Source organism: Pleurodeles waltl, chromosome 2_2, assembly GCF_031143425.1.
Source record: "Pleurodeles waltl isolate 20211129_DDA chromosome 2_2, aPleWal1.hap1.20221129, whole genome shotgun sequence".
Taxonomy (NCBI): Eukaryota; Metazoa; Chordata; class Amphibia; order Caudata; family Salamandridae; genus Pleurodeles; species Pleurodeles waltl.
Window position 1 is genome coordinate 316,277,454 of NC_090439.1, and position 25,090 is coordinate 316,302,543.

Sequence of the window (25,090 nt, forward strand, 5' to 3'; positions counted from 1 at the left end):
AGACCTTTGGCTCCGCCGCCGGCATCGTCGCTCTGGTTAAACTCGAAGAGGAAGTCAAAGTCAAACTCGGGCTCTTCCCCCGGGGCGCTCATGGTGAGAGGGGGGCAGCTCTTCTCGGATAGCGGGCGACGGGGCAGCAGCGCCGAGGCGTATGAATGAGCATGAACTTTTTAAAAAAAACACTGCGGGTGGGGGCAGCGAAGTTTGCAGCCCCGGTGCTCTCGTGTGGCAGTAAACGGGCAGTGCCAGTGCCTCTCGCAGCCTCCCGCTGCAGCTGCTGCTCTCCTCCTGCAACTGTTGCTGTCCTCCTGCCAAGCTCTCCCTGCCCCCCCGTCTCTGTCCTCCTGCCTCTGGCGAGGTGGGGCTGCCCCCACGCCCTCTGTGCTCTGCCTGGGCTGAGGCTCCTGTCTCAGGGCGCTGCGTGTGCCCGGCAGCCGCCTCTCACCTACCGCTTTATGCGCGCTCCCTCCCTCCCCCTCCCTCGCCTCTTTTTGTTGATGTTTCCGGGGCTGTGTAAACACGCCGGCTGCCCCTCCTCCGCCACCCCAGGGGGGGAGCTACTCCCCCGAGAGCGCCGCGGGCGGCCACTGCCTGCGGGGTCACGGAGTGGCACCCCGAGCCTGAGGAGTCGCGCTGTGCCGGATGGAGGGGCCTTCCTTCTGGCTGCCGGCTGCCTTTTACAGACTTTCATTTTATCTCCGGCTTCTGTACACACGTGTCTCCGGAGAAGTTCAGAGAAGGGCGCCGTTGTCGTCTTCCTTATTCCCCTCAAGGGTCGGCACCGGGCCAAAAACAGAGAGCAGAGGCCCTTCAGCAACAACTGGAGCGATTCATTACGTTTTCCTAAAGTCAAGTGTCGTGGAGCACACTTCAGAATAATTAAGAAAACTGCCAACTTTTAAAGGAGATTGTGTCGCGTTTGTAATTATAACTACGTAAATATACATTTTTGGTTGTTTCCTTCGTTGTTTGGTTCTCGCCGTCATAATAAAACAGCCTCGTCACATTTTGGATCAGCTTTCCAAATGGCCGTTCCTGACCCCTGTAAAGAGAGAGTGGGCACAGTCTGCTCACACTGGAAATGGTTCTCGCGGCACCCTCTCCTATGTCCTCCCCCATAACACCCCCCTCCCCGCCGCCCGTCACAAATATACTTCTTGGCACAGCAGTCCTGGCTAGGAGAGTTAAAGGACCCCTTTACTGCGTAGTTAGTAATAGTGCAGTTAAACCGGGTCTAGTAGTGTGAGGGGCCAGCGGTATGCTCAAATCATAACTGTATTTGACTCCCCAACTGGAGGGGGAGGGGTGGAGGTGGAGGGGGGCTTGCTTTAGGTTACATTATGGCACCCTTGCTACGCCACTGCTGAGCATTCTGCTACCTTACACCTGCAGAGGGCATGGTGAGCGGACAGCTACGCGGTCACTTTGGAGGTCAACGCCACCTGCGTAGGTGAGGGGCCCGCCCAGGCGCTGGACGATTCCCTGCAGGCACAGCGAGGCTGCACGGACCGACGGGCACAGAACCACGACGGCGCTGCGCCGAATCTTGTTGCTTTATTGTTTTTCTCCGCCTGTGACAGGCACCGTCTGCTTCAGTCGCAGCTCCCACTAGTGCCAGCGGTGACAACGGCACGCCGTGCTGCCAGCTGTCCCACAACCTGTTACCAACCCCTCTTTCCGCTGTGTGTGAGAGAGAGAAAGAAATAAAGCGCCCCCAAGCTTTAAGGAGGCATTTTTCACGTAATTGAAAGATAAAGCCTGCCAAGTTCTGGCGTTTCACACAGCGATTTGGTCAGGCAAAACAGCGACATGTCAATATTGTATACTGTGTACCTGTCATCGGGTAGTAAACTCTCAGCCCGCCGTCAGAGTATCGGTGGGGTGACATTAATACAGGCGCTTAATTAGACTCACACAATTCAACAAAACGACTGGGGTAGCGGAAGTGACGTCACACACTGTTCGGCAACTAATGACACCACAGGTTGACTCCATGTCCTGCTCATTCCCCCGACAACCTTCTATTAGCTGCAGCAGGAGCTTGAGGGAAGGCCTCTGAAGGTAGTGACAGAAGCGGACATGTGTGCTTCTATAGTTTCCACTGCCTACCCACCATCCTCCCCAAGGCAGTGGAAACTATAGAAGCACACATGTCCGCTCCTGTCACTACCTTCAGAACCCCGGGGACCAGATGTAACAAGACAGTGCCATGGAAAATAAAGGCAAGTTAGGGTAGCACCTTCGTGCCCCGAATTGACATCCATTGGCATATCTCCACTTCCTACTTTTTAAGGGATAGAAACAACACTACTCAGCAGGGCTCCTATGTATGAAATGCAACTTGATAAGTGCACAGGTACTCCAAGGAGTGTCCTGGCGCTGAGCTTGTCGGCCACGTACAGAGTGCAGTCAGACCATCTATCCGTGTTGAAAAAGGCACGTTTTCAGCTTTTTTTTAACAGCTAAGTATCATCCACTGAGCGGAGCTCAAGAGGGAGTTTGTTCCATGCAGTTAGTCAAAGATAGGACAAGGCCCCCTCCAGTACTGATGCTGCAAATCTTAGAGACCCTAGCTTGAAGGCTATTTGCTGGCCACAGGTTTCTAGCGGGGGTTAAAAGCTGATCCTGGCCCTAAAATAATCTGCACCTGTATGCTGGAGTTGTTTATAGACTAAAACTTGTGTTTTGAAGAGGATTCTCTTCCTTTTTGGGAGCCAAAGACTGGCATGCAGTTGCGGAGACACATGCGTTCTCGGAGGCAGGCTAAGAAGAATGCGGGCTGCCATATTCTGAACCACCTGAAGTCTATTGAGCAGCTAGTCAGGAAGTCTCAGATATAAGGCTTTTTCATAGTCCAGCCTAGAGGTTATAAGCTCCTGGATGAGCACCTTTCTGGCAGAAAATAAAAGGAAATGCAAAAACTTTTTCTGCATATGCAGAAGCATGACCCATGTGCCTGTCACCAACTTGATTTGTGTTTGGAAGGACTGTTCCCCCATGAGGGCAGGGCGTGTTTTTAGCCAAAAGGTCTGCCATGTATCTGAAGAGTTATGGCCGAAGAATAGTACTTCGGCTTTGTCTGCATTACATTATATTTGTTGGGTGGTTATCCAGTGGAAAACAACTGCAAGGCAGGTTTTGATGGACTCTCCCACAATCTCTTTTCCCTTTCCACAAGAGAAAAGCAGCTCAGTATCAACAGCGCATGAAATCACTTTTGCCCCAAGGCTTCTGCTATCTGGGCTAGAGGAGTAAAGTACACATTTAAATAATGGGGGGCTTAAAGCAGAGCCCTGCAGCACCTCACTGTCAACTCACATGCATTTAATCAGACAATATTGATACCTACAAAAGTTTTTGTTCTATGGCTCTGATTGCATTTATTCTTTCCAGTTGTTCTGCGCTTTGTCATTTGTCAGAGCATGATGGCCATAATACACCTGGAATGACCAAAAGAGATACATTGGCTGGGTTTTCATCTCCATATCCTCTCCGGAGCATCACTTGGGTGACTAGGTGTTAAGAGTTTGCTGGGACATTTTCAGTTTCGAATGTCCCAGCAGATGTCAGTAAATTTAGCACGTTCCAGGTTTCAGAGACAGCTGAATGAACACACAGGGAGGCAAAGTTTCATGTGTTCCAGTGCAACGTTACTTAAGAGCCCTTATTAGAAAGCATCATTATCAGTGTTTTCTATATTAGCGAGTGCTGTCAAGTCGTTCTGTGCCCCTCAATCACTTCAAAATCATAATCCTAGTATGATGTTTGTGGACTGTCCCCATTTTTGGGTTCCAAAATCTGATCGCCCTGTGCACCCCCCTCACATGGACACTTAGCATCAAGATTCCCACACTGCCCATCCACTTCGAAGCCACACTAAAGGTGAACTGGAACTGTGCAGTTTCTAGTGTGGATTTAATTCATTGATATGTGTATTTTATTTATTCTCTTTAGCAGTTTTGTGAAGCCCTGATAAAATGCAATGGGTGACTGAGGGTTTTTAAAGGGAAGTAACTTTGTGTTAGTAATGGAACATAATATAAAATCTAGACCAATAAATATGTGAATTGACAGCAGCCCGTTTGAACCTGCTGGGAGGTGATGTGACCCCTACATTGGTGCACTTCCAGCTGCTGTGGAAATCTTATACTACATCTAGGTGGCAGATCTGTGACAGCCGGAAGTGGCACTTGCTGATGTTGCCTCTGAGGGGTAGCAAACATGCAGGAGTTTAAAACCTTGCAGTAGAGGTGGGTAAGTTTTATTTGTTTCGCCACCTTCCACTTCCTGTCTCCTTTTCTCCCTTTTCTGTAATCCTCTTTTTTGTTCTGGGTCAACGTCCGATGATGAAAATTAGCCGTGGCAGGCAAAAGTTAGTTCCAGTGTCCACCACCAGCCACCAGCACAAATTTGACACTGTGTGCGTTTATTCAGTCATGTAATAGGAATGCACCACAGACATTATAAGTCCAACTATATGGATGGACAAAGTACAACTAAAACTGGGACAAAGACATCTAGGCCCGTATTTATACTTTTTTTAGCGCCGCATTTGCGCCGCTTTTTGACGCAAAACGGCGCAAACCTACAAAATACAATGGTATTTTGCAAGTTTGCGCCGTTTTTGCGTCAAAAAACGACGCAAATGCGGCGCAAAAAAAGTATAAATACGGGCCCTACTGTTTTCTTACAGTCAACGTTTTAGCACTTTGTGGCTGCACCAGTGCCAAATAAACTCTATAAGCAATGCATGCAACTGCACGAGCTAGCAGGAGGTGCTCTGCAATCAACATAATTTTACTAATTCACCTCTAGAACTAATTGACAGCTATTTTGCAAAATATATAAATACATAAAAAAACATTCATAGGCCGGCTTTCATCCCTGTCCCCCAGTGTTTTGCAGCCCTTATACTGGATACTGAAAGTGCAAATGAGGTTGGGTCATGCAAGGGGTCAGAGCCTGGTAACCTGTCACTTTATAGGGAGAATCCTATGCTTTAAAAGACTCCTCTGTGAGCCAATGAGGCGGGCTACTCTAGACATAATTTTCCATCCATAAGTAGTAGGCTGCACAATACAGAGAAAGATAGACCGGTAATACCCCTAATAATAAAACAAAAAGGAGTCATCAGGGTGTTCAGTTCTAAAATGTCCAAGGTTGAAGTATGGTGTACTTATATACTTAGCACATGTTATAGTTCAAAACACTTTAATTCTAGGCAGTATGGAATGACAGAAGTACTTATTAAATGGAGACGCTTAATGGGTAATCAACTGTTAAGCAAATTCAGAAAGTGGTTATTGTACTGATTAGAGATGTAATCATACACGGGTATTATTACGGTTATTACATTTATATATGTTACTGTGTCGTGGGGTTTGTAAATTAATACAAGGTTCATTAAAACGAAATAAGATATGACACATAGAGTGATGTGTTTTCAGTTTTCTTCTCACCACTGTTAATTGTTACCACAGGAATCTTTATTTGAGCGGCAGTTTGGCACTTCCCGCCTTGTCAAAGTGAACCATAGCAAACTGAAAAGATGCAAGTATTCCCTGTTTACAATGCCCTTGTGTTATTTATTCATTAGGGAGAGAATATGAACCTGCATGGGCCAACTCAGTCAAACGTGGACAATCAGCTTCCCGCTTTCCACATTTGGAATCCGAATTTTGAAAGACAACTTGACTATACTGTCCTTTGGAAGATATATTTACTTTTATATTTATTTACTTATTTTTAAGTTGTGTACAGCACTTTATGTCACATTTCGGTTGCTTTGCTTACAATATTTTGATACTGCTGGGGTATTAGGTCCTCTTATTTAAGTGTTCCAATAGAATACATTTTGAAAGTTAGTAAACAAGATTCTCCATCTTCAAGGAACACTATACATCCAAGCAGTAGGTATCACTTTAAGAGCACTCTCCCTCAATGTAGAGAAACACAAATCATATCTGAGACCTTTAGCCTAAGTTCAGCCCCTACCTCTGTCTAACAAGGGCTGCACTTTACAGCTATCTTTACATGTAAACGTAGAAGAATCATACATTCTTGACAAACGCTTACCAAGAGTTCAGGAGGGGGGCATTTTTGAACCAAAAACTATGTTTAGGATACATTTATGACATCTGCTAAGTATGTGCCTGTTAAGAACGTTGAATGTGCACTGCTCATCGGGCACTGAGTAGACCAGTTGGAAAATGAATTGTGTAGCACAGTGGTAGCTGCCCCAACTCAGTCTAGAGCTTGAAGTACTATTTTGAGAGGAAAATGCTAAAGTTTCGTAATTTACAAAATGTAGCAGGTCATTTCTAAACTGAGCAAACATAATTCATACAAGGAGGCTTTAGGACAAAATGCATTCCTGGTGCCACTAGCAAAAGCCCCGAGGGTAAGCCATACTCCCAAGACAAGGAGTGTACAGTTTGGTTCTTCAATAAACCCTCCCTTTTCCAATTGTCCACGTGCGGCTGTAAGACACTACATCAAGGTTGAAAATATCGATCTACAAACATATTGTATTCACTATATCGCCGCCCACTACCTCCTCAAGTAAGTATGTAATTGCAGTTCTTACCTCTACTTACCTCAACTTGCAGTGTGATGTACTTGTTAGTGCAGTGTTATTGGATCCAATATTTTTGTCAAGTGATTTAAAGAATACAATATAGTAGTGATGCCCTCCATTTGCTTTCTCCTTATTGCTTCCTGTTCCAGCTGTACTGTTTGTCAGCCACGTGACTGACCTGTGTAAAGCTAAACATTAGGACGGGACAACTGCACCGCGAAACATACAGGTGAACGTTGTGCTTTATTAGGTAATTTATACATAGACAAAGGAAGCAATATTACACTCAGCAGTAGATGTTTACACTGGCATTGATTCGGTGTGTGCCTACAACAGGCCTGTAATAACTTACCCGAAAGGATACAAAGAGCAAGTAGTTCTGGGCGATAAAATGGGTGAAGGTTGTACTGGTGCGATTATTCTCACCTACAAGAACAGAGCCGGGCTGTAATAGGACGGCGAGTAAGTGATAACGTGAGTAATCCTTGATAGTGTGCGTCAGGAGCGGGTTCAGTCCAATACAGAGAGGGCATTGTGCTCACGGTTTTGTGGGAGAAATTGTAGTTATCGTGGGTCAGAGGAAATTATGTCACAACTTTTAACTTCTACGAGGTCCGAAGCATCATTGTTTGAGCTTGCGTTTTCATCAAAAATAAGTAACAGATGATATGATACCATATTCAAAGGTCTAGGACTGTATTGCAAAGAAAATTTAAATAAGGGGATGGTAAAACTCTAGGAAATATGTAAAAAACGGATTGAAATACAGCTAATTCCAAGTGAGGCGTGTGAGTTGCAGACTTTTGCAGACTTTTTTCGTTTGTTTTTGGCTTGATCAATAGGGATATTAGCTCCAAGGAAATATAATTTAAAAAGCACATTAAATGTTTCGGCTTGCTTAGGATTTGTACTGTGTTGTCTTAGATTTCACTGTACTCAGATGCACTGAAAAATGTTAGTTTTATTCGCTGTCATTATATATATATATATATATATATATATATATATATATATATATATATATATATAAAATATATATATATATATATTTCACAAGAACAGGCCCCATTGTAGCGTTGTTGTGAAATAAGCACTCCAGAAACAAGAGCTGTATTTATTATTTATTTAATCATAACAAGTGCCCCCACCACCAACGTGTTTCGCAGGCTTGATCACGGATCATGGAGTGCAATGCTTCTTGGTTTTAGGTAAAAAGTATATATATATATATATATATATATATAAACCTACTAATCATAGTTAGGAGCTAGTTTCTATAGAAAAAGCGTTCTTTTCATTTTGTCTATAACTTTGGCGCCCCTTGACTAATCTTCAAGAAATTTTCAAAACTTATACATTGCTAAGTTCAATTTATGTCTTGAAAGTTTTGGGGTGATTTGTCAAGCGGGGCTGAGAAAAACAGTGGGTCCCAAAACACAACAACAGGCCCCATTGTAGCGTTGTTGTGAAGTAAGCACTCCAGGAACAAGAGCTGTATTTATTATTTATTTAATCATAACAAGAGCCCCCACCACCGTGTTTCGCAGGCTTGATCACGGATCCTGGAGTGCAATGCTTCTTGGTTTTAGGTAAACAAGTATATATATATAAACCTACTAGTCATAGTTAGGAGCTAGTTTCTATAGAAAAAGCGTTTTTTTCATTTTGTCTATAACTTTGGCGCCGCTTGACTAATCTTCAAGAAATTTTCAAAACGTATACGTTGCTAAGTTCAGTTTATGTCTTGAAAGTTTTAGGGTGATTTGTCAAGCGGGGTTGAGAAAAAAAGGGGGTCCCAAAACACGTTTTCTCCATTCATTTTTCCGTAGGGATTTTGAACAGCGATAGCGCCAAAACTACTGGACGAAATTACACTAAATTTGACAGAAAGGTAGATCCTGCTCCAGAAAGTGACTTTTTTGTTTTGGTGTAATTCCATTCAGTAATGGTTGGGAAATTAAGAGTAAAACAAATTTGTATATATAGGAACGCAAAGGATTTGCAACCCCTCCCGATCTCCTGCTGAGATCTGATTGGCTGACAACACTTCAATAAGGAAGCCGGTTAAGTGTTATCAGGCATCTTGGGACTCTGCTGAAGTCAGGTCCCAGAAAGAAAGTAAAAAATAAAGAAAAGGGGCCAGGGTATGAACACCCTGACCCTTTAGCTCTGGTGGTGGGGTCCCAAAGGGACCCCTTCGGGGCTAAAATCATTTAAAAAAAAGATTTTTTTTACGGACTGAGTCACTGTGGATCCACGGATCTGCTGTAATTTTATTTTTTTTAAATGCAGGTTACAGCGCTTCGTGTTTAAGCCCCCACATGGGCAAGTCCCGGGGGCATTTGTACAATAATGTAGGGGGATGCTTCTAGCCCCCCCTCCCATTGCCCCGAGGACTGCCACCTCCTCGGGATGAAATGTTTTGGATTGCTTAGGATTTGTAGTGTATTCTCTTAGACTTCACAATACTTTTCATTTGTTTCCCTGCCCACTGTGAAGGGGACGACAGGAAAACAGATGAAAAAATTGCGCCCTCACGCAGAAAGTAGCATTTTTAGCTGCTTCCTGCATGCGGGGGCAATGCCGGTCCTGTTAGAGGCTGGGAGCTGGTTGGGGAATAAGAGGCTTTGAAAATCCCCCACAGACTCCAACAATGAGGAAATGAGTGCCCTGAATGAGGCCAGGGCACCCAAGAATTTGAGGAGAGGCCCTGGGGGAGGGGGGTCCCCAGGGCCATTATTAGCCCAGGGAGGGGGACTGCATGCCCCGTCCCCCTTTAAATGCTGGGCAGGCCCTGGGGCCCCTGGGAGGGGGTTGTGTGACCCCCCCACCCTTTAGATGCTGGCCAGGCCCGGGAGGATACCAATATTGGCACTGAGAGGGGGGCCTTCTACCCTCTTCCCCTTTAAAAAGGTGATAGACCATGGGGGATGGGGTGCCTGGGGCAGACATTGACCAGGGAGAGGGACAGCGTGTCCCCCATCCATGTTAAGTGCCCTTGGGGGGTTGGTGACAGGATCTGGCGCAGGCCAAGACCAGGGGCCAACCCCTCATTGCACACAGCCAAAGGCCGTGGGCAGCATGGGGTTAGGTGGATACGGGGGTTTTGGCAGCAGGCTTTGGCCGTGTGCTGCGTGGGGTTGGCTGCATACCAACTAGTTCTCAAAGGGTAACAATAACTAGCACCCTCGCCATGCACTTCTAATTACTCCACATATTACAACACTCATAACATCTTCTATTACACCATTGATAATATTTTGGCAACATTTGCGGTACAATTATTGATGAAAAAACTGTGCATGGTGGGGTGCGAGTTATTGTTACTTTAGAGCACGTTTTATCATTACTTGAGATAACTGTAACTATAACTGTTGAATTTCTATGGTTTTGTGCACATAAAATGTGAACCTATCTATAACGTCCTAATAAACTTTGGATTTTTAAAATATATATATTACCTATTGGTGGTCGCCACTAGGTAGTTATAGTTAGGACCATGTGTCCATAGAAAAAGTGTTTTTTTGACTTGCCTATATCTTTGGTACCGTTTGACAAATCTTCACAAATTGTTTTTTTTAAAGTGTCCAACTGATTCTTGTTGCGCACGGAAAGTGTCAGGGTGATCCGTCAGGCGGGAGCCAAGAAAAAGGGGGAAGTGGTCAAAAAAAGTGTATTTCTCCTGTTAATTCCCATAGGACCTTTAAACATGACTACAGCCCGAACCACCAGACAGAATCACACCAAATTTGGCAGAAAGCTAGCTTTCGGTTTGCAGATTACGCTTTTGCTTATTTGGTGTAAATCCGTACAGTAGGAGATAGTAAAGGAAATCCACATTTGTATATCTGAGATCATGAAGACTTCATGAACAGTGATGCGCTTGTGAACAGAAATGCAGCTGTGCCTGGTTGTCAACCTTTAAACCAGGAAGAGTTCGCAGCAATCTTGGAACTCGGCTTGAGCCGAGTCCCACAAAAAAAAGTGTAAAAAAAAAAAAGACAAGGGGCCAGGGTAGAGTCACTGTAGGAAGCTGGCCTGGTGAGTGGTGGGTACCTAAGGTACTTACACCTTATACCAGGTATCCCCTATTAGTGTAGTGTAGGCAGTGTCTAGAAGTCAGGCACTCTAGAGGTAGCTGTGGATGAGCAGCCAAGGCTTATCTAGGAGGCGTGCAAAGCTCATACAATACCACTGTAGTCACACAGCACTTACAGACATGAAAGAAAACACTCTGGGCTTGATTACAACCTTGCTGGATGGGATACTCCACCACAAACGTGGCTGATATCCTGCCCACCGTTTTACAAGTTTCATAGGATATAATGTAACTTGTAATACGGTGGAAGGGATATCCGTCACGTTTGTGAAGGAGTATCCCATCCACCAAGGTCGTAATCAGGCCTCCATTGTTACAAAAATAAAGGTACTTCATTTTAGTGACACAATTACCAAAAAGTACTAGAGAGACAACCCTCCTATGGGAGGTAAGTAAGACACTAGATATGTACACTGGGAATCAGCAATAGGCATAGAAAGTGTTAGAAAACAGTGCAAACAGCAATAGACAATAGTGACCCTAGGGGGAGCCCAAACCATATACTAAAAAAATGGAATGCAAATGCAGGACCCCCACCTAGGTAATTGGAATGTGTGGAGGGAACTGGGGGAACTAGGAAACCCCAAAGGTAATTACCACAGTGCCCCCCAGCGGCCAGGAAGAAAGGAGTAAGGTACTGGATTTTCACCAAACCACCAAAAAAGAAGAAAAGAAAAAAATGCAACACCCAGACAAGACTGCAAGAAACAAACAGTGGATTCCTGAAGAGGAAGACCTGTAGAAGAAGGGGACCAACTCCAGAAGTCGCAGAAGAGTCCAGTGGGAGCACGAGCCACTACCCGCCCAAATGTTGATGCAGGAGTTGGTCGATGGTAGGTCAAAGACGGTCAGGAATGCAGCCCTGGAGCAGGTGAAGAGTTCCAGGAGGATGCAATCGACGTCCCACTCCGGATGGATGATTGCAGTCGGTCAGGGGTGAGGAAAAGCCACCAACAAGCCTTGGCAAAGGCAGACGTCGTGGTGAAGCAAAAGTGGAGCTGCCGGGGTCCAGCAAGGTCCAGGAGGACTCAACTCACAGCGGTAGTCCTAGGGGGACCCTCAGCAAGGCAGCGAATCCACAGAAGAAGAGGCAGCTGCCACAGAAACCCAATGGAAGAGAAACAAGGAGTCGTCGAGGAGCCCACTAAGCACAACTGGAGAAGGGTCCCACGCCACAGGAGAAGCACGCAGAGGGCTGTGCGTCGCAGGAAGGAGTGCTGGGGGCTGGAGCTACATGGAGCCTGAAGATCCCTTGGAGGTGATACCAACAAGCCTTGGTAGCTGCAAAAAATGCAGTGCACAGAGGTACCGTCCTGCTTAGGAAGGCAAGGGCTTACCTCCACCAAAGGTGGACAGCTGGCACAGAGGACTAAGAGGACTACTCCAGACCACCACCCGTTATGCAGGATCCACCAGCTCAGGATGAGAGAACATCCACGTAGCCAGTCGTTGTTGCAGTTGGTGCCTGCGGATGCAGGGGAGTGAATCCTTCACTCCAAGGGAGATTCCTTCTTCCTTCTCATGCAGACTGAAGACTTGCCACTCTCAGAGGATGCACAGCTGGGGAAACGTTGCAGAAGCTGGAAGGAGCCATAGAAATAATGTTGCCAGCAGAGTAATCGTTGTGGATGCAGATTGTCGGTTCCTGGAAGGTTCAATTGCGGTTCCAGTGGCTAGAAGTCGAAGTAGAGGTTGTAGAGGAGTCCTGCTGGAATCTTGCAAGCTGAATCTGAGGACCCACCCAAGAGAGAGACACTAAATAGGCCTGAAAGGAGGATTGGTCACCTAGCCAGGTGACCACCTATCAGGAGACGGCTCTGACATAACCTGCCTGACCTGGCCACTCAGATGCTCCCAGAGATTCCTGACAACTTTGGATTCAAGATGGCAGAACCTTCCTCTGGAGGAGCTATGGCCAACACCCCAGGGCTGGTGATGGACAGGGAGTGGTCACTCCCCTTTCCATTGTCTAATTTCACGCCAGAGCACTGACTGGGGGTCCCTGAACCAGTGTAGACTAGTTTATGCATGGAGGGCACCAAATGTGCCCTTCAAAGCATACCAGTGGCTTGGGGAGGCTACCTTTCCCAAGCCATGTAACACCTATTTCATAAGGGAGAGGGGGTTACCTCTCTCTCCCAAAGGAAATCCTTTGTTCTGCCTTCCTGGGCTTGAGCTGCTCAAGCAGCAGAAGGGCAGAAACCTGTCTCATGGGTGGCAGCAGCTTGGGCTTACCGGAAAACCCCTGAAGGCTGGTAGGAAGCACTTCTGGGGGTCCTCCAAGGAGCCCCCAGAGTGCATGGAATCATACTTCCAATACTTGCAACAGTATTGGGGTATGATTCTGACATGTTTGATACCAAACATGCCTAGGTGCGGAGTTACCATTATGTAGCTGGACATAGGTAGTGACCTATTCCAGTACACGCATAAAATGGCACCCCCACACTCACAAAGTCCAGGAAAATTGAACTGGAGTTTGTGGTGCTCCTCTGCTAGTGCTGGGGTACCCTCAAACACAGATACTCTCACCCTGCCCTCTAGGCTCGGAGGGTCTACCTTACGAGTGACTTAAATTGACCTGGTGCAGTGACCTGTAGTGAAAAGGGTGCATGCACGCTTTCACGCAGGCTGCAATGGCAGGCCTGCAGATACACTCTGCATGGGCTCCCCATGAGTGGCATATTACATGCTGTAGCTCATGGGGATCCCCTGGTACCCCAAAGCCCTGGGTACCATATACTAGAGACTTACATGGGGGAACCAGCATGCCAAATGTGAGGTGTAAGTGGTTCAATTAACCAAGTTTGAAGGGAGAGAGCATAATCACTGGGGTCCTGTTTAGCAGGATCCCAGTGAACATAGTCAAACACACTGACAACAGGCAGAAAGTGGGGGTAGCCATACCAAGAAAGCGTGTACTTTCCTACAGTCACCCTGACCTCTTAGCTCTGGCTCTTGGGTCCCAGAGGGACCCTGACAGAGCAAAAAAGCATTTTCTTAACACAAATTCATGAGAAACATTTTTAAAAATAAACAAGTGTGGGCTCCTGTGCTTGTCTTTTAGTAAGCCACCTGGGTAGGCCAGGTCCTGGGGCATTTTTTTTTAATTGAGGGGGCCTCCTGGCCTCGCCTCAGCCATAGCTACTGTTAAATCTATGCAGTGGGGCCGCGCAGCCCCAGGGAACACCACCTTCCTGAGGCTATCATTTAAATCTATGGGGGGGATGTTCCCCCCCTGCACCGGGGGCCACCACCTCCCCGGGGCAAACATAAATGCTATGCTGGGGGCGTGCGGCCCCCCACAGTCCCGTGGACCACCTCCCCCAGGGTGTTCCTTTAGTGATGTGTGGGGGGGCCATGCAGCCACCCCGTAGGCCCGGGGACCACCATCTCCCTGGGGCAAAGCTTAAAAAAAATACAAAGGAGGGGTTTGTTTCTAACTCCCTACAGCCCCTAGGACCACCATCTCTCCGGGGCTATGCATGAAGGAGGGGGGCCACGCGACCTCTGTCAAGTAGCCATTGATGGCCCTGAGGACCATAGCCCCCCAGGACCGGCTTCTGTTATGTCCCAGGGTGCCCACCCCAGGACATAGGTGTTTGATGTGGCTTGGCTGCAGCTTTGAAGCTGCCACCAAGCCACGGCAAACACTCCAGTCCGATGAAGAAAGAGCTGTCAAACAGCTCTCCCTTCATCGGAGTGGAGGTTTCCTCTGAGTCCTTTCCTGCAAAGATACAGGCAAGGAGACAAGGGAAACAACTACTCTAACAGAGAGGGAGTTGCTAAAGCAGCTCCCTCTCTGTGACAGCAATGCTGGCTCTCAAAGGAGGTGGGGAGCTATCTGGGAGAGTGGGGGCCTTAAGGCTCCACCCAGGGTCCCCAACATTGTGACTCAGTGCACTGGGGGGGGGGCACCTAGATCACATGGTTGGGCCCTGGGGGATGGGTTCCTGGGGCCAAGAGAATCCACACGTTCCCCCCCCCACCCAAAAAAAAAATAGGCAGCGCCCCGGGGATGGAGTCCCCGGGGCCAAGATAGGCCTGGGGAGGGGTGCCTTGCAGTCCCTCTTTTTTCAAAAAAATAAACTCATAGGCCAGGCCCTGGGGGATGGGGTCCCTGGGCCGAGACCAACCAAGGTAGGGGGTCATGCGGCCTGCTTCCGAAAAATATATAAATGTATAGGCCGGGGGAATGGGGCCCCTGGGGCCGAGATCAGCCTGGGGAGGGAGGGCCATGTGGGGCTGGGCTGGTATAGGGCTTGGCTGCAGGGGCTGGCCATAGGTCAAAGACTGTGGCCAACCCCTGCTGCGCACGGCGAAAGGCTGTGCGCATGATTGGGTGGCTTTAGGGATTGGCTGTAGGGCTTGGCCACATGCCAGGCTCTGAACTGTGCATGGTGGTGGTTGGATTAACGTACAGTAATGAAAATTACTTTACGTTACAAAAAAGGAGAAATTCACTGAAAAAAACAAAGGTTACAGGGACATTATAGTTAGGTTGGGAATTTACTCATACAAAACCATAGAAATTCAGCACTTAGAGTTAGAGTTCTTACAAGCAACTATAACTCATGCCCTAAGGTAACTATAACTCGTGTCCTCACCATGCATTGCTAATTACCCCATATATTACAGCACTAATGAGAACTGCTATAACATCATAAAAAATATAAATGAAACATGATCACTCAAGCTATTGAAGAAAAAACGGTGCATATAAATTCACCGAAAAAAACAAAGGTTACAGGGACGTTATAGTTATAAAATAGAATTGCATAGAAATTCACTGAAAAAAAAGGTTACTGGGTCGTTATAGTTAGGCAAATACAACTCGTGCCTTAAGGTAACTATAACTTGTGCCCTCGCCATGCACTGCTAATTACTAACAAATTATGCCACACATGACATCTTTGTTAACATTATTGATAATGTCAATGTCATATTTGCGGTAAAATTTCTGACAAAAAACTATGCATGGCATTCTTTTATGAAAGATTTGTCCTACGTACTGGTGGTCCCCCAGGGAGCGGGGGGCCATGCCCCCCCCCCACTGCTCTAAATAAAGTGTAACCCCAAGGTTGGTGTCTCTGAGGTGCGGGGGGCACAAGCCCGCCCGCATTAATTAAACTGATTGCCCCCGGGAGGTGGTGGTCCCCGGGGCTGTGCGGGAGGCCATTGGGCCTTTCTCACGTTCTTAAAAGCATTTTTGCCCCCTGGTGGTGTTCCTGGGCTGCAGGGGCCACACCTCCACTGCACATATTTGCACATTTGCCCCAGGGAGGGGGTGGTCCCCGGGGCTTATTAAAGCCCAAGCAGGGGGGCCCCGTGCACCCACCTCCTCGGTGATGCCCCTGGGACCAGGTCCACCCAGGGGCAAATTTTTTAAAAGCGCAGGAGACCTTGATAGATATGCAGCATAATTAATGCTGCAGTTTAAACAGTAAAAACGAGATCTGGCATTTCATGCTGCTTTTTTTTTCTAGATGAACAATGATCAACAGAAAGGAACTAATTATGGCATTATGTTTATTTTTCACACGCTTTAGGTAATTTTACGAAAACGAGGATATCTGTTTATGTTTCTACACATTGTAAGGAAAAAAGTTGCCCTTCAATGAGGAATAAAGTACTCCCTTCCACTTTGTTCTTCGATATGTTCACAAAACTTGACATGCTATAACCTTATAATATACAGCAGGTTGTACTTTGCATATACCGAGTAGTATATAGGAAAGACTGAACTGGCCCATCATCAAAACCCTGTGGGGTGCATTGCTGCCAAGCATAGCTTCACTTTGCACTCAAATGTATGATTAAATGTTGGAAACCAGTGATAACGGTGCAAAAATACTTCAACAATACTGAAGAATACGAGGGAAGTGAGAAAGAAGGAACCTATGTTAAAGCTTTTCTGATTACACATATTATATGGGTCTGACTCAGCACTGCATTTACAGATGACCAGAGAGAAGCAACAAAGGAAGCTTCAAAATGTAACTGTAAACAATTCTGCATGAACATTTTTTATTACGCCTGTATGTCTGTCTGGTCTTGTGAGGCAAATGTATAAAATATAATGGAAATATTATATTTATAATGGGGCCAGATTCACAAACATGTTTCTGTGAGTATAAAAGATGTACTCTTGTAGTACTCCTGAATTCTAGGTGTAAGCTACGACTACTCCTGACTTACTCCCCCATGCTCAATGAATTTCGGAGTAAGCCAGAAGTACTACGAGCATAAGTCACAGCTAAATCTTTGTGCATCGAGAAGAGTATGTTTTGCACTGGAAAAAATGAAAGTGCAGTACATAGTAATTATTTCTAAGAAATATCACTCAGACAATATATAGCAAAAAAATGTCGACAATTTGAGATTTATCGAGATAGCTAACCAATAGAAAAATGTTGAAAGTCCCTAAAATTAGCAGCGGACAGCATTTCAGATCAGCATATTATGCAGGGACACTGAAAACATTTCTACAGAAAAACGTTTTCCTCTGTTCCTTACTCACATCTCGGGTGTGAAATTACTCGGATTGTAAGGCCCCACTCATCACCTGCCCCTGGGACAATAAAGGTTGTAAGATGATCTCTCCCCCCAAACAGATTTCAGAAATCAAGAAAAACGATGGAATGAACAAGGAGACTCAATCTAAGGAAAGTCAAGGGAAGTGTTGGTTGAAGGAATCGCCCAGATGCCATGAGAATTTTGGTGCTTAATTTGCATTGCTGTTGAACAAATTAGGAGCACCACTAAATATAATGGAGTAACTGAGGGTCAATATGACTGAAACAGACCTTCTGCTCCAATATTCCAAACTTTGTTGTTCGTTTTCTCTCTCTTTAGAACATTTTAACCCACGGTGGATGGCATGTTCTAATAGCATTATAGTCTTCTACCTCAGGCTATAACATTTGTTGAAGGTCCCTACCCTTGTATACATTTCTTTGTCTGTAGCTCATAGCTATAACTCAGAGAGAGGGCCTTTAACAAGTAACAACCAATAAAGCACTCGACAGCAGGCTATAATACTACCCTAAAGGCCTCTGAGAAGAAATATATAGCGCCAGATCCCTCAATCGCACTAGGTCTGATTAAAGCCATTAATGGGGCTGTCTGTGACATAAGAATTGACACATTCTTGATAGTAAAGTTAAAATGGGGGTGAGGCTCACAACATTGTCAAACTTGTTTCCACAGTAAAATGTAGCAATTTTATTGAGGAGCTAGTGAAAACATAGCTCAGAGTAAGTGTATATTATGGTGCTGTAATGCCCTAAAGTAGTCTTGGTGAAATTTACATATTTAAAGCATCAGCATGTCACTTCTTGCCCACATCAAGGAGGTAGAAGAGCAGCAGAAGGAGGTGATCCCCCTCCATAGATGTGGAAAGCAGCTAAAGATCACTGGAGACAGGGTGTAAGCAGGACCATTTGAAATATGCGGCAGGGGATGACCAAATTATGCAACGGGGTTGACTGAATTATGCAGCAAAAAACGACAAATGATGTGGCATAATATGGCACATTTTGTGATAGTATTTCTTCATCATTGTGTATTTTTTGTCATGGTAACCTTGTCTGGGACAAGTTTTCATAGCATTAGTACCTGTTTAACATCCAAAAGCCATCAAATAAAACATGACTAGTCAACTTTTGCTGAGGTCTTCCACTGCACGGAAACACGTTGCCACATTTTCAGTAACTTTTTAACCGTTTAAACTAGAAACGTGCTATTTTCTGAATATTCAGGAAATGGATTATGTGGCAATTGAAGCAAATCCATAACTATGCGGAAAACACAATGGGCGCACAATTGCCTAATTCCAGTGGCCCGTGGTATAGGGTAGCAGGGAAAGGGGCCGTGAGTGGGATGAAGGGAGTGGCTGGAAGGCATCCGAAACCCTATTCATGATGCATCCCAAAATCAAGAGTATTTTACATAGTACATGATGTAATAGTTTGTATTTTTTTTTTGTTTTGCAAACTCAAGAAGGAGGAGAACCTGTGAATCACAATAATTATGTCGTCCACCACAAATTACGGGTTTCAAGCCATTACTAAGTTTGAAAGGGCGGTCCCCTCATCATGAAATATAGATTCCTAGTTGTTGTCAGTGTTATCACTTTTTGTAACTTTCTTGCAGCATTACACTTTGATATGTCTCCTTTCAACAATCAACGCAGTGCGGGGTCCGAGATTTGGGTTTGGAGAACACAAAACACCAGCTCATAACCACTGCTGCGCAGGCCCAAGACTCCTGCAGCTGCATAAATGGACGATCGGGAGCTCTGAGTCTTGGCGGCTCAGAGGCAGAGCTCAGCCATGCCGGGACTGAACATTCGGTATTAGCCTTCTTTGACGCCCTGCAGTTATAACACCTTTTACAGCGTGCGAGGGTAGCCGAGCTGTGTCCAGGCACCCACGGACGACTTCTACATGGATAACCTGTAAATTCACATGATTTTATCCGCCTTTCATCCTTCCGGGGATTTCTACTGATTTGGGTAATAATACCACTCGTTGTTAGCGCCTAGAAGCTCTTTTATTCTGTAAAGTGTGCTAAATATTGTACCAGTGTTTGCAATGGTGATTTCTGAGAAGTGCCGGTACACTCCAATTAAAAGTATTGATCTTGAGAAGTGCAGGTACTCTGGCTCTAAAAATAAAAAAGTGCCCGTACTCCGTACCGGAGAGTACCGGCCCATGTAAAGTACTGAATTGTACCAAAAAGTCCATGCATAGCTGGCACGTCTCTCAATCTGCATGAAGCAAGAGCGCGCTGTAGTACACTATTGTTCGTTTGTGGCAGGGCCAGCGTTCGCTGAATTTCTGCTGTTTGTGTATTCCTGTCAGTTCAGTGTGATAAGGCGCTCTAGATGGAGGGAGCGGCGCCAGCCTTCGGTTCACCAGGGGGTACCATTCCTGGAGAGAGAAGAGAGACATTCCATTCCCCCGGAGAGCGCCTAACTTCAAAATTTGGGGGTGTGCAGAGGTCTCGTCAGAGATTCCCGCTAATAAAACAAACAACAAGCGCACTTTAACCCTCCCTTGCAGCCTCCTGCTGTACCTTAAATGTGAAGAAACAAATCTGACATTGCCGGTGAGGAAGGGGACCAGGTTAACGCGCCTGGTGCTGAGGGAAGTGCACAGGTTGCAGTTGCAGGTTTAAGTCTATCTGCTAGGCAATATGAATTTCTCCAAGTTTCGACTTGCCCAATAAAGGGTGTTTTACAAGTTTTCTTTTAAATGTGCCGTGAAAAGAACACAAACACGGACTGCAACTATCTAAGTCATAAATAAATAGTAAAAAATGATCCCTTCGTCGCCACATTTATAGCCATAGCTCACTTTAAAACAATGTATTAAAAAAGTTCCACATTTTCTTCACAAAATGTGTTCAGGAACTCGGCAGATCCAACCAGTGGCGTCTGGCCAAGTGCAAAGCTACCTGCTATCGTTTTTCTAGATGACCTTAACATTTTTTGTAAGAGTCCATAATTCGTTTTGATTTGGTAAACCGCCCTCAAAATGTAACAATCACTGGAGAGTTGACTGCGCGCTTAACTCTAGCGTCTGTACTGCTTCTAAGCACTGCAATTGTGTCAGTTCGGGGACCGAAAGCCGTTTGTGACAACTTGCTATGATCTGGATCAAAAACAGAGTAAGTAGAAACATGGCTGTGTATTATCATTTATGTATTCTTACGTGCATCTGTGAAAAAAGCCCAAAAGGTACGACTGCTTATCAGTAAAATTGCACTTTCCATTTGCAGTAATTGTGCATTAATATTCCATCAATATTCCAATTGTATTGGTTGTTTAGACGTTTAGGGTGCAATTAAGAAATGCATGTAAGAGTTTGTAACAGAGAAGTACTCCTGCAGGCCCTTGACAATAGTTTCCAGTGTTACATCCCACCCTAAAATATTTCAGGAGTGAGGAAGTAATGCTTTGCTATTATCCACCTGGCACGTTTGACTGGGACACGCCGGTGGGCGTGGTGGAACAATTTACCCCGATGGACATGCCAACAGTCTAGGGCCAAGTAGTTTCACTTGTTCAAATTGAGGCATGTGGGTTGTGGACATCGGATTATATGACTGTTTTTTTCCTCTGAACCCACTTGAAAATATAGATTTTGGATATTGGACTATATATATGAGCGTGTCCAACATTAAAGAAACTAATGGATATTTAAATGGCAAATTAAAATATAAACAGAACCGACAGACAAGATTTGACAAAAATAACCGACCCCAAAATGGAACTCAAAATAATAACTTTTTTCGTATCATTTCCACGTCTCAAGTAGGCCTTTTAACACCAACCAGACAGACGCACCAGAAACTATTTGCAGGTGGTCAACTGGAAGTGCCACCAAGGCACTACCAAACCCAATCACTGCTAGTCACTGAACCATAGGACCAGCTCCCACACCACCTAGCACAGGGTTTTTGCTCGTGGCTCACACTGATGGACCCTGGGCTGGGGCCCACAGAAGCGGTGACCACTACAAATGCAAGAGTTCTTTGAACACGTCTGCATGCGAGCAGCAGTCAAAGCCCATTCCCACAGAGAGCGTGTTGCGTCATGCGGAAAATGAATGACAAACACGTGCGCGCAACGTCTGCTCAAGTAAAACTTTACCTCAACAGAAACATGGGGACGATAGTTACGGCTATTCGCTCTAAAAGGACCCTCAATCGGAGGGCCCGACCCTCACCACTGCACGTATGGGCCAATAAAATTCTGTGATATCTTGGAACCAATGAACGCTCGACAGTTTGATATGTTAAACGCAGCCGCTTTGAGCTGTAATACGCACTCAACACACCACACTTGAGGCGCCAACACGATGCACAAACACGTACATATCATACAAACACAACAACCACGCAAATAAACACACATGCATTAGTATGCCTTCAAATACATGCACATATAGAAATGCATAAAAGCACACAGATACACATAAACTATCACAACACCTAATGCGCAAAAAAAAAGGCACAAAATACAAACAACAGTATGCAGACCTATCAGATATAAATTGGCAAAATGACACACGTGTAATTAACATATAAACTAGCATAACAATGCGCAAACACAGAGGCACAAAACACAAACATCCACAGCAGCAAGCACAGAAATATGCATGCACGCACGGCACTATCCACAAATACAGAAAAATACACAAAAGCCTACGCATGCACATAAACATTTAAACTAGCATAAAAATGTGAAACACAGAGGTATAAAACACAAACTACATCCAAACACAGACGGCACACATGTAAACACACGGAGGCATGCACCCGCAAATACATAAATATACACACAGCCACACAAATGCACTTAAACATACAAACTATCTTGAAGTGTATTGCGCAAACACAGAGGCACAAGCACAACACAGACACAGCAGGCACACAAATAACATGCATACACGCACGCACACACACGCTAACGGGCAGACAAATATACACACAGATGCGCCAACACATGCACACAGCCACAGGGAGCAGCGTGCCTCGTGTGATCTCCTCTCCAGATGCGCCGTGCAGTGAGAGGAGACACCTGTTGGTGAAGGTCCAGACAGAGGCAGTGAGCTGGGGGAAACCCGTGGGGGAGGGGGGTGAATCGGCTGCCAAGACGGGGCTCTGGGCTGAAGAGGAGGGACGGGGGTCTGTGCAGTGGAAGTCCACAGCTGGCACGCGGCGCGGGCGCAAGGGTTGGCGCGGGGCGCACGGTACCTTCCTCCGCAGACTTCATGCTGCCAAGGCGCGGGTAGAGGGCGGCGTGCAGCTCCAGGGCTCCTGCGGGCTCCAACGGGCGGGCGACGGGCAGATTCGCAGCGGCGAGGGGCATTCACAGCCCGAGTCAGTCCCAGCCCTCTCCCGGCAGAGATTCAGACGGACTGTGCACCTCTCAGAAGTTTAGACTAACTACAGCTCACTGCACCGAAGAGAGGGAGCTCCGAAATCCGGCGAAGACAGCTGCTGCACTGTTGTCACTGGCAGTGTGGAAAGTGGGAGACTGACTCACTTGCCACGAGCAGGCTGGCAGCGATGTCCCTTCTCTGGCAGTGCGAGCAAGGTGACTTGTCTGTCAGCTGGCAGTTTGCGTCCCTTCTGTGGCAGAGGCAGCGAGCCCTCTTTCAGCGGCAGTGTGGCAGACTGTGCCCTCTGGTTTCCTTCTGGGGATAGAGTTGAGGGAGTGCCTTTTCTCCACTGCCAGTGCTGCCCGCAGCGAGCGAAGTGATACGTCTGGAAGGCAGTGCGTCCTCTGGCAGTTGTCAAGTCGACCCTCTCTCATTTGACACTTGCAAGTGCGCCCTGGCTCTTTGAGGCACCTCAGCTCTGCCCCTCAGACTGCTAGTTTGTTGCTTGTGTTTTTTTCCTGTAACTTTTAAAAAAAAAATATATCTATAGAGTCTCCAAGTCTCCCTCTGACGCAGAGCCGGACCGTCTGCGCCTGCTGCCCTTTTTAAAGCTGGAAAACACCCCCGGCCTCCTCCTCCACTGCCCTTCCTTCCCTCCCCCGGCTCCTTCCCGCCCTCCTCCCCCTGCCCGAGGACGTCACGGGAGCCTCCTCCAGGAGCCGGCTGAGCCGGGAGGGAGGGAGACACTCCATCGCAGACCTCTCTTGCTGTAACTCACCTTCCTCACTCCTCAGCACACCAGCCATTTTTTGGGGGACTTGCCAGATGAATTAAAGTTGGGCTAGGTGTACCGTTAATCCAAGGCAGACGGCGGCAAAGTGACTTTGAGAGAAACTCAAGACAAGAAACTCTCACGAGTGTCTGGAAAGTCGAGAAAGAGAGAACACTTCTGGAAAAATGGGGCAACGTTCGCGATTTGCTCAAATTCTGCGATACTTTTTTTTCCAAGGTTCAAAAAGTTATTTACAAAGAAACCGACATCTCCCCCTCGTTCTTGCAAGCTGTTACCCCATATGCTATGTCCTCCATACTTTTCATTTCGAGTCACAATCTTGTCCTCATCTTATTTTTTTCTCACTGTTTCTTCCCCCGGCTCCTTTGTTATCTGCTCCCAACCTCTCAAACGCCTTCTCTCTTCTATTTTCATGTATTTCTTTTCTCTCTTCTCTATCCCTCGGCTTAATTTATCACGTACTTATCCCTCTATTTATACCATCTCCCTCGGTTTTTCTTGACAGTGATTCCCCTTCTTTCCCTGTCAGTTTTATCTTGTGCTCCCCGACTTGCTCTCTATCTCTCTCTTTCTCCCTCTCTCTCCCTCTCTGTCTGCCTCTGCATGCGTAAGTCATTACTTCAAGCAGGGCTAGGCTTCCCCCGCTGTGGAAATTTGGACAGGAGCAGAACCTGGCAAAGGAGCCGAAAGGAAAATCCCATTCTACTAAATGAAAAACAGATTAACATGAGATTCGTGCAGCCGCTCGGATTTATTGTTATTTTTCACTAAATATCTGGGCAACCCCGTTTTGATTTATGAAAGTGGAATTCTGGTGTGGAATGAAGTTATTGGACGGGCAGCTTTGCTTGCTTTGGCGCTCCAAGGCCGCCACCCCCAGAAAAACAATTATTGGCAAAGTCAAAGGTATGGCATCAATTAAAAGTGGCTAAAAGCAAAAAAAAAAAAAGAATTAAATGTTTGGGACTCTTTTTATACTCTGCGCTGGATTTGTGTCATTTTTCTTTGATGCAAATCCAGTTCAAATTTAACTCCATATTTATAGTTTGATGCTAAACTTGTCTAGTGTAAAAAATAGGAGTTAACGTCATTTTAAGAATGCGTGAAACCACCTTGCATCAATGAGATGCAAGGTACGCATTCCCACCCAAAAAATGACTCAAACACCCTAGTGTCATATTTATCCAGGAGGCAAAAATGCCGCACGGGTGGACCCAAAAAATGACACCAACTCGGATTTGCGTCAAATTTTAACACCTGGGTCAGGGCAGGCGTTAAAATGAGGCAAACACACCCCTACTTAAGGAAAACACACACAAGCAACATTACAGACCAACAGGACAACATGGAGGCCCTCTTTCTCGGCTTTCCTGCCCAAGGTGTTAGATGCCATAATCTCCCTCACACCCTGCCACATCAGCCTCCCCAACACTGAGCAGAAGCAGCAGGAGATAAAACAGGGGTTTTATCAAATCCATGGCTTCCCGCATGTGCTTGGTGCAATTGACTGCACCCATGTTCGGATCGTCCCACCTGCAGCAACAGAGCACCTATTCAGGAACAGAAAGCACATGCATTCTATCAATGTGCAGGCCATAGTTGACCACCAGGGATTGTTCACAAATATCTTGGCCAAGTATCCTGGGAGTGTCCATGACTCCTTCATATTCCGGCACAGCAGGATCAATGTGCACTTCCAGGATGGACAATATGGTAAAGGCCTTCTTGTC

The 25,090-nt window shown here is 46.2% G+C and overlaps 1 protein-coding gene across 6 annotated transcripts in view; it reads right to left on the minus strand.

Moving 5' to 3' along the window:
* The window catches only part of NFATC1 (nuclear factor of activated T cells 1), a 395,649-nt gene extending 372,502 nt beyond the window's left edge, over positions 1 to 23,147 (minus strand). For 2 of the 6 annotated variants that reach the window (XM_069219782.1, XM_069219787.1), the window contains exon 1: positions 22,440 to 23,147. In XM_069219782.1, the coding sequence (XP_069075883.1) occupies positions 22,440 to 22,554 (115 nt within the window). In that variant the 5' untranslated portion in view covers positions 22,555 to 23,147. Of the gene's footprint in view, positions 1 to 4; positions 468 to 22,439 lie in introns of those variants that run through there. The other 4 variants (XM_069219786.1, XM_069219788.1, XM_069219784.1 and 1 more) reach the window with 3 other exon arrangements.
* Between the last annotated feature and the right edge of the window lie 1,943 nt (positions 23,148 to 25,090).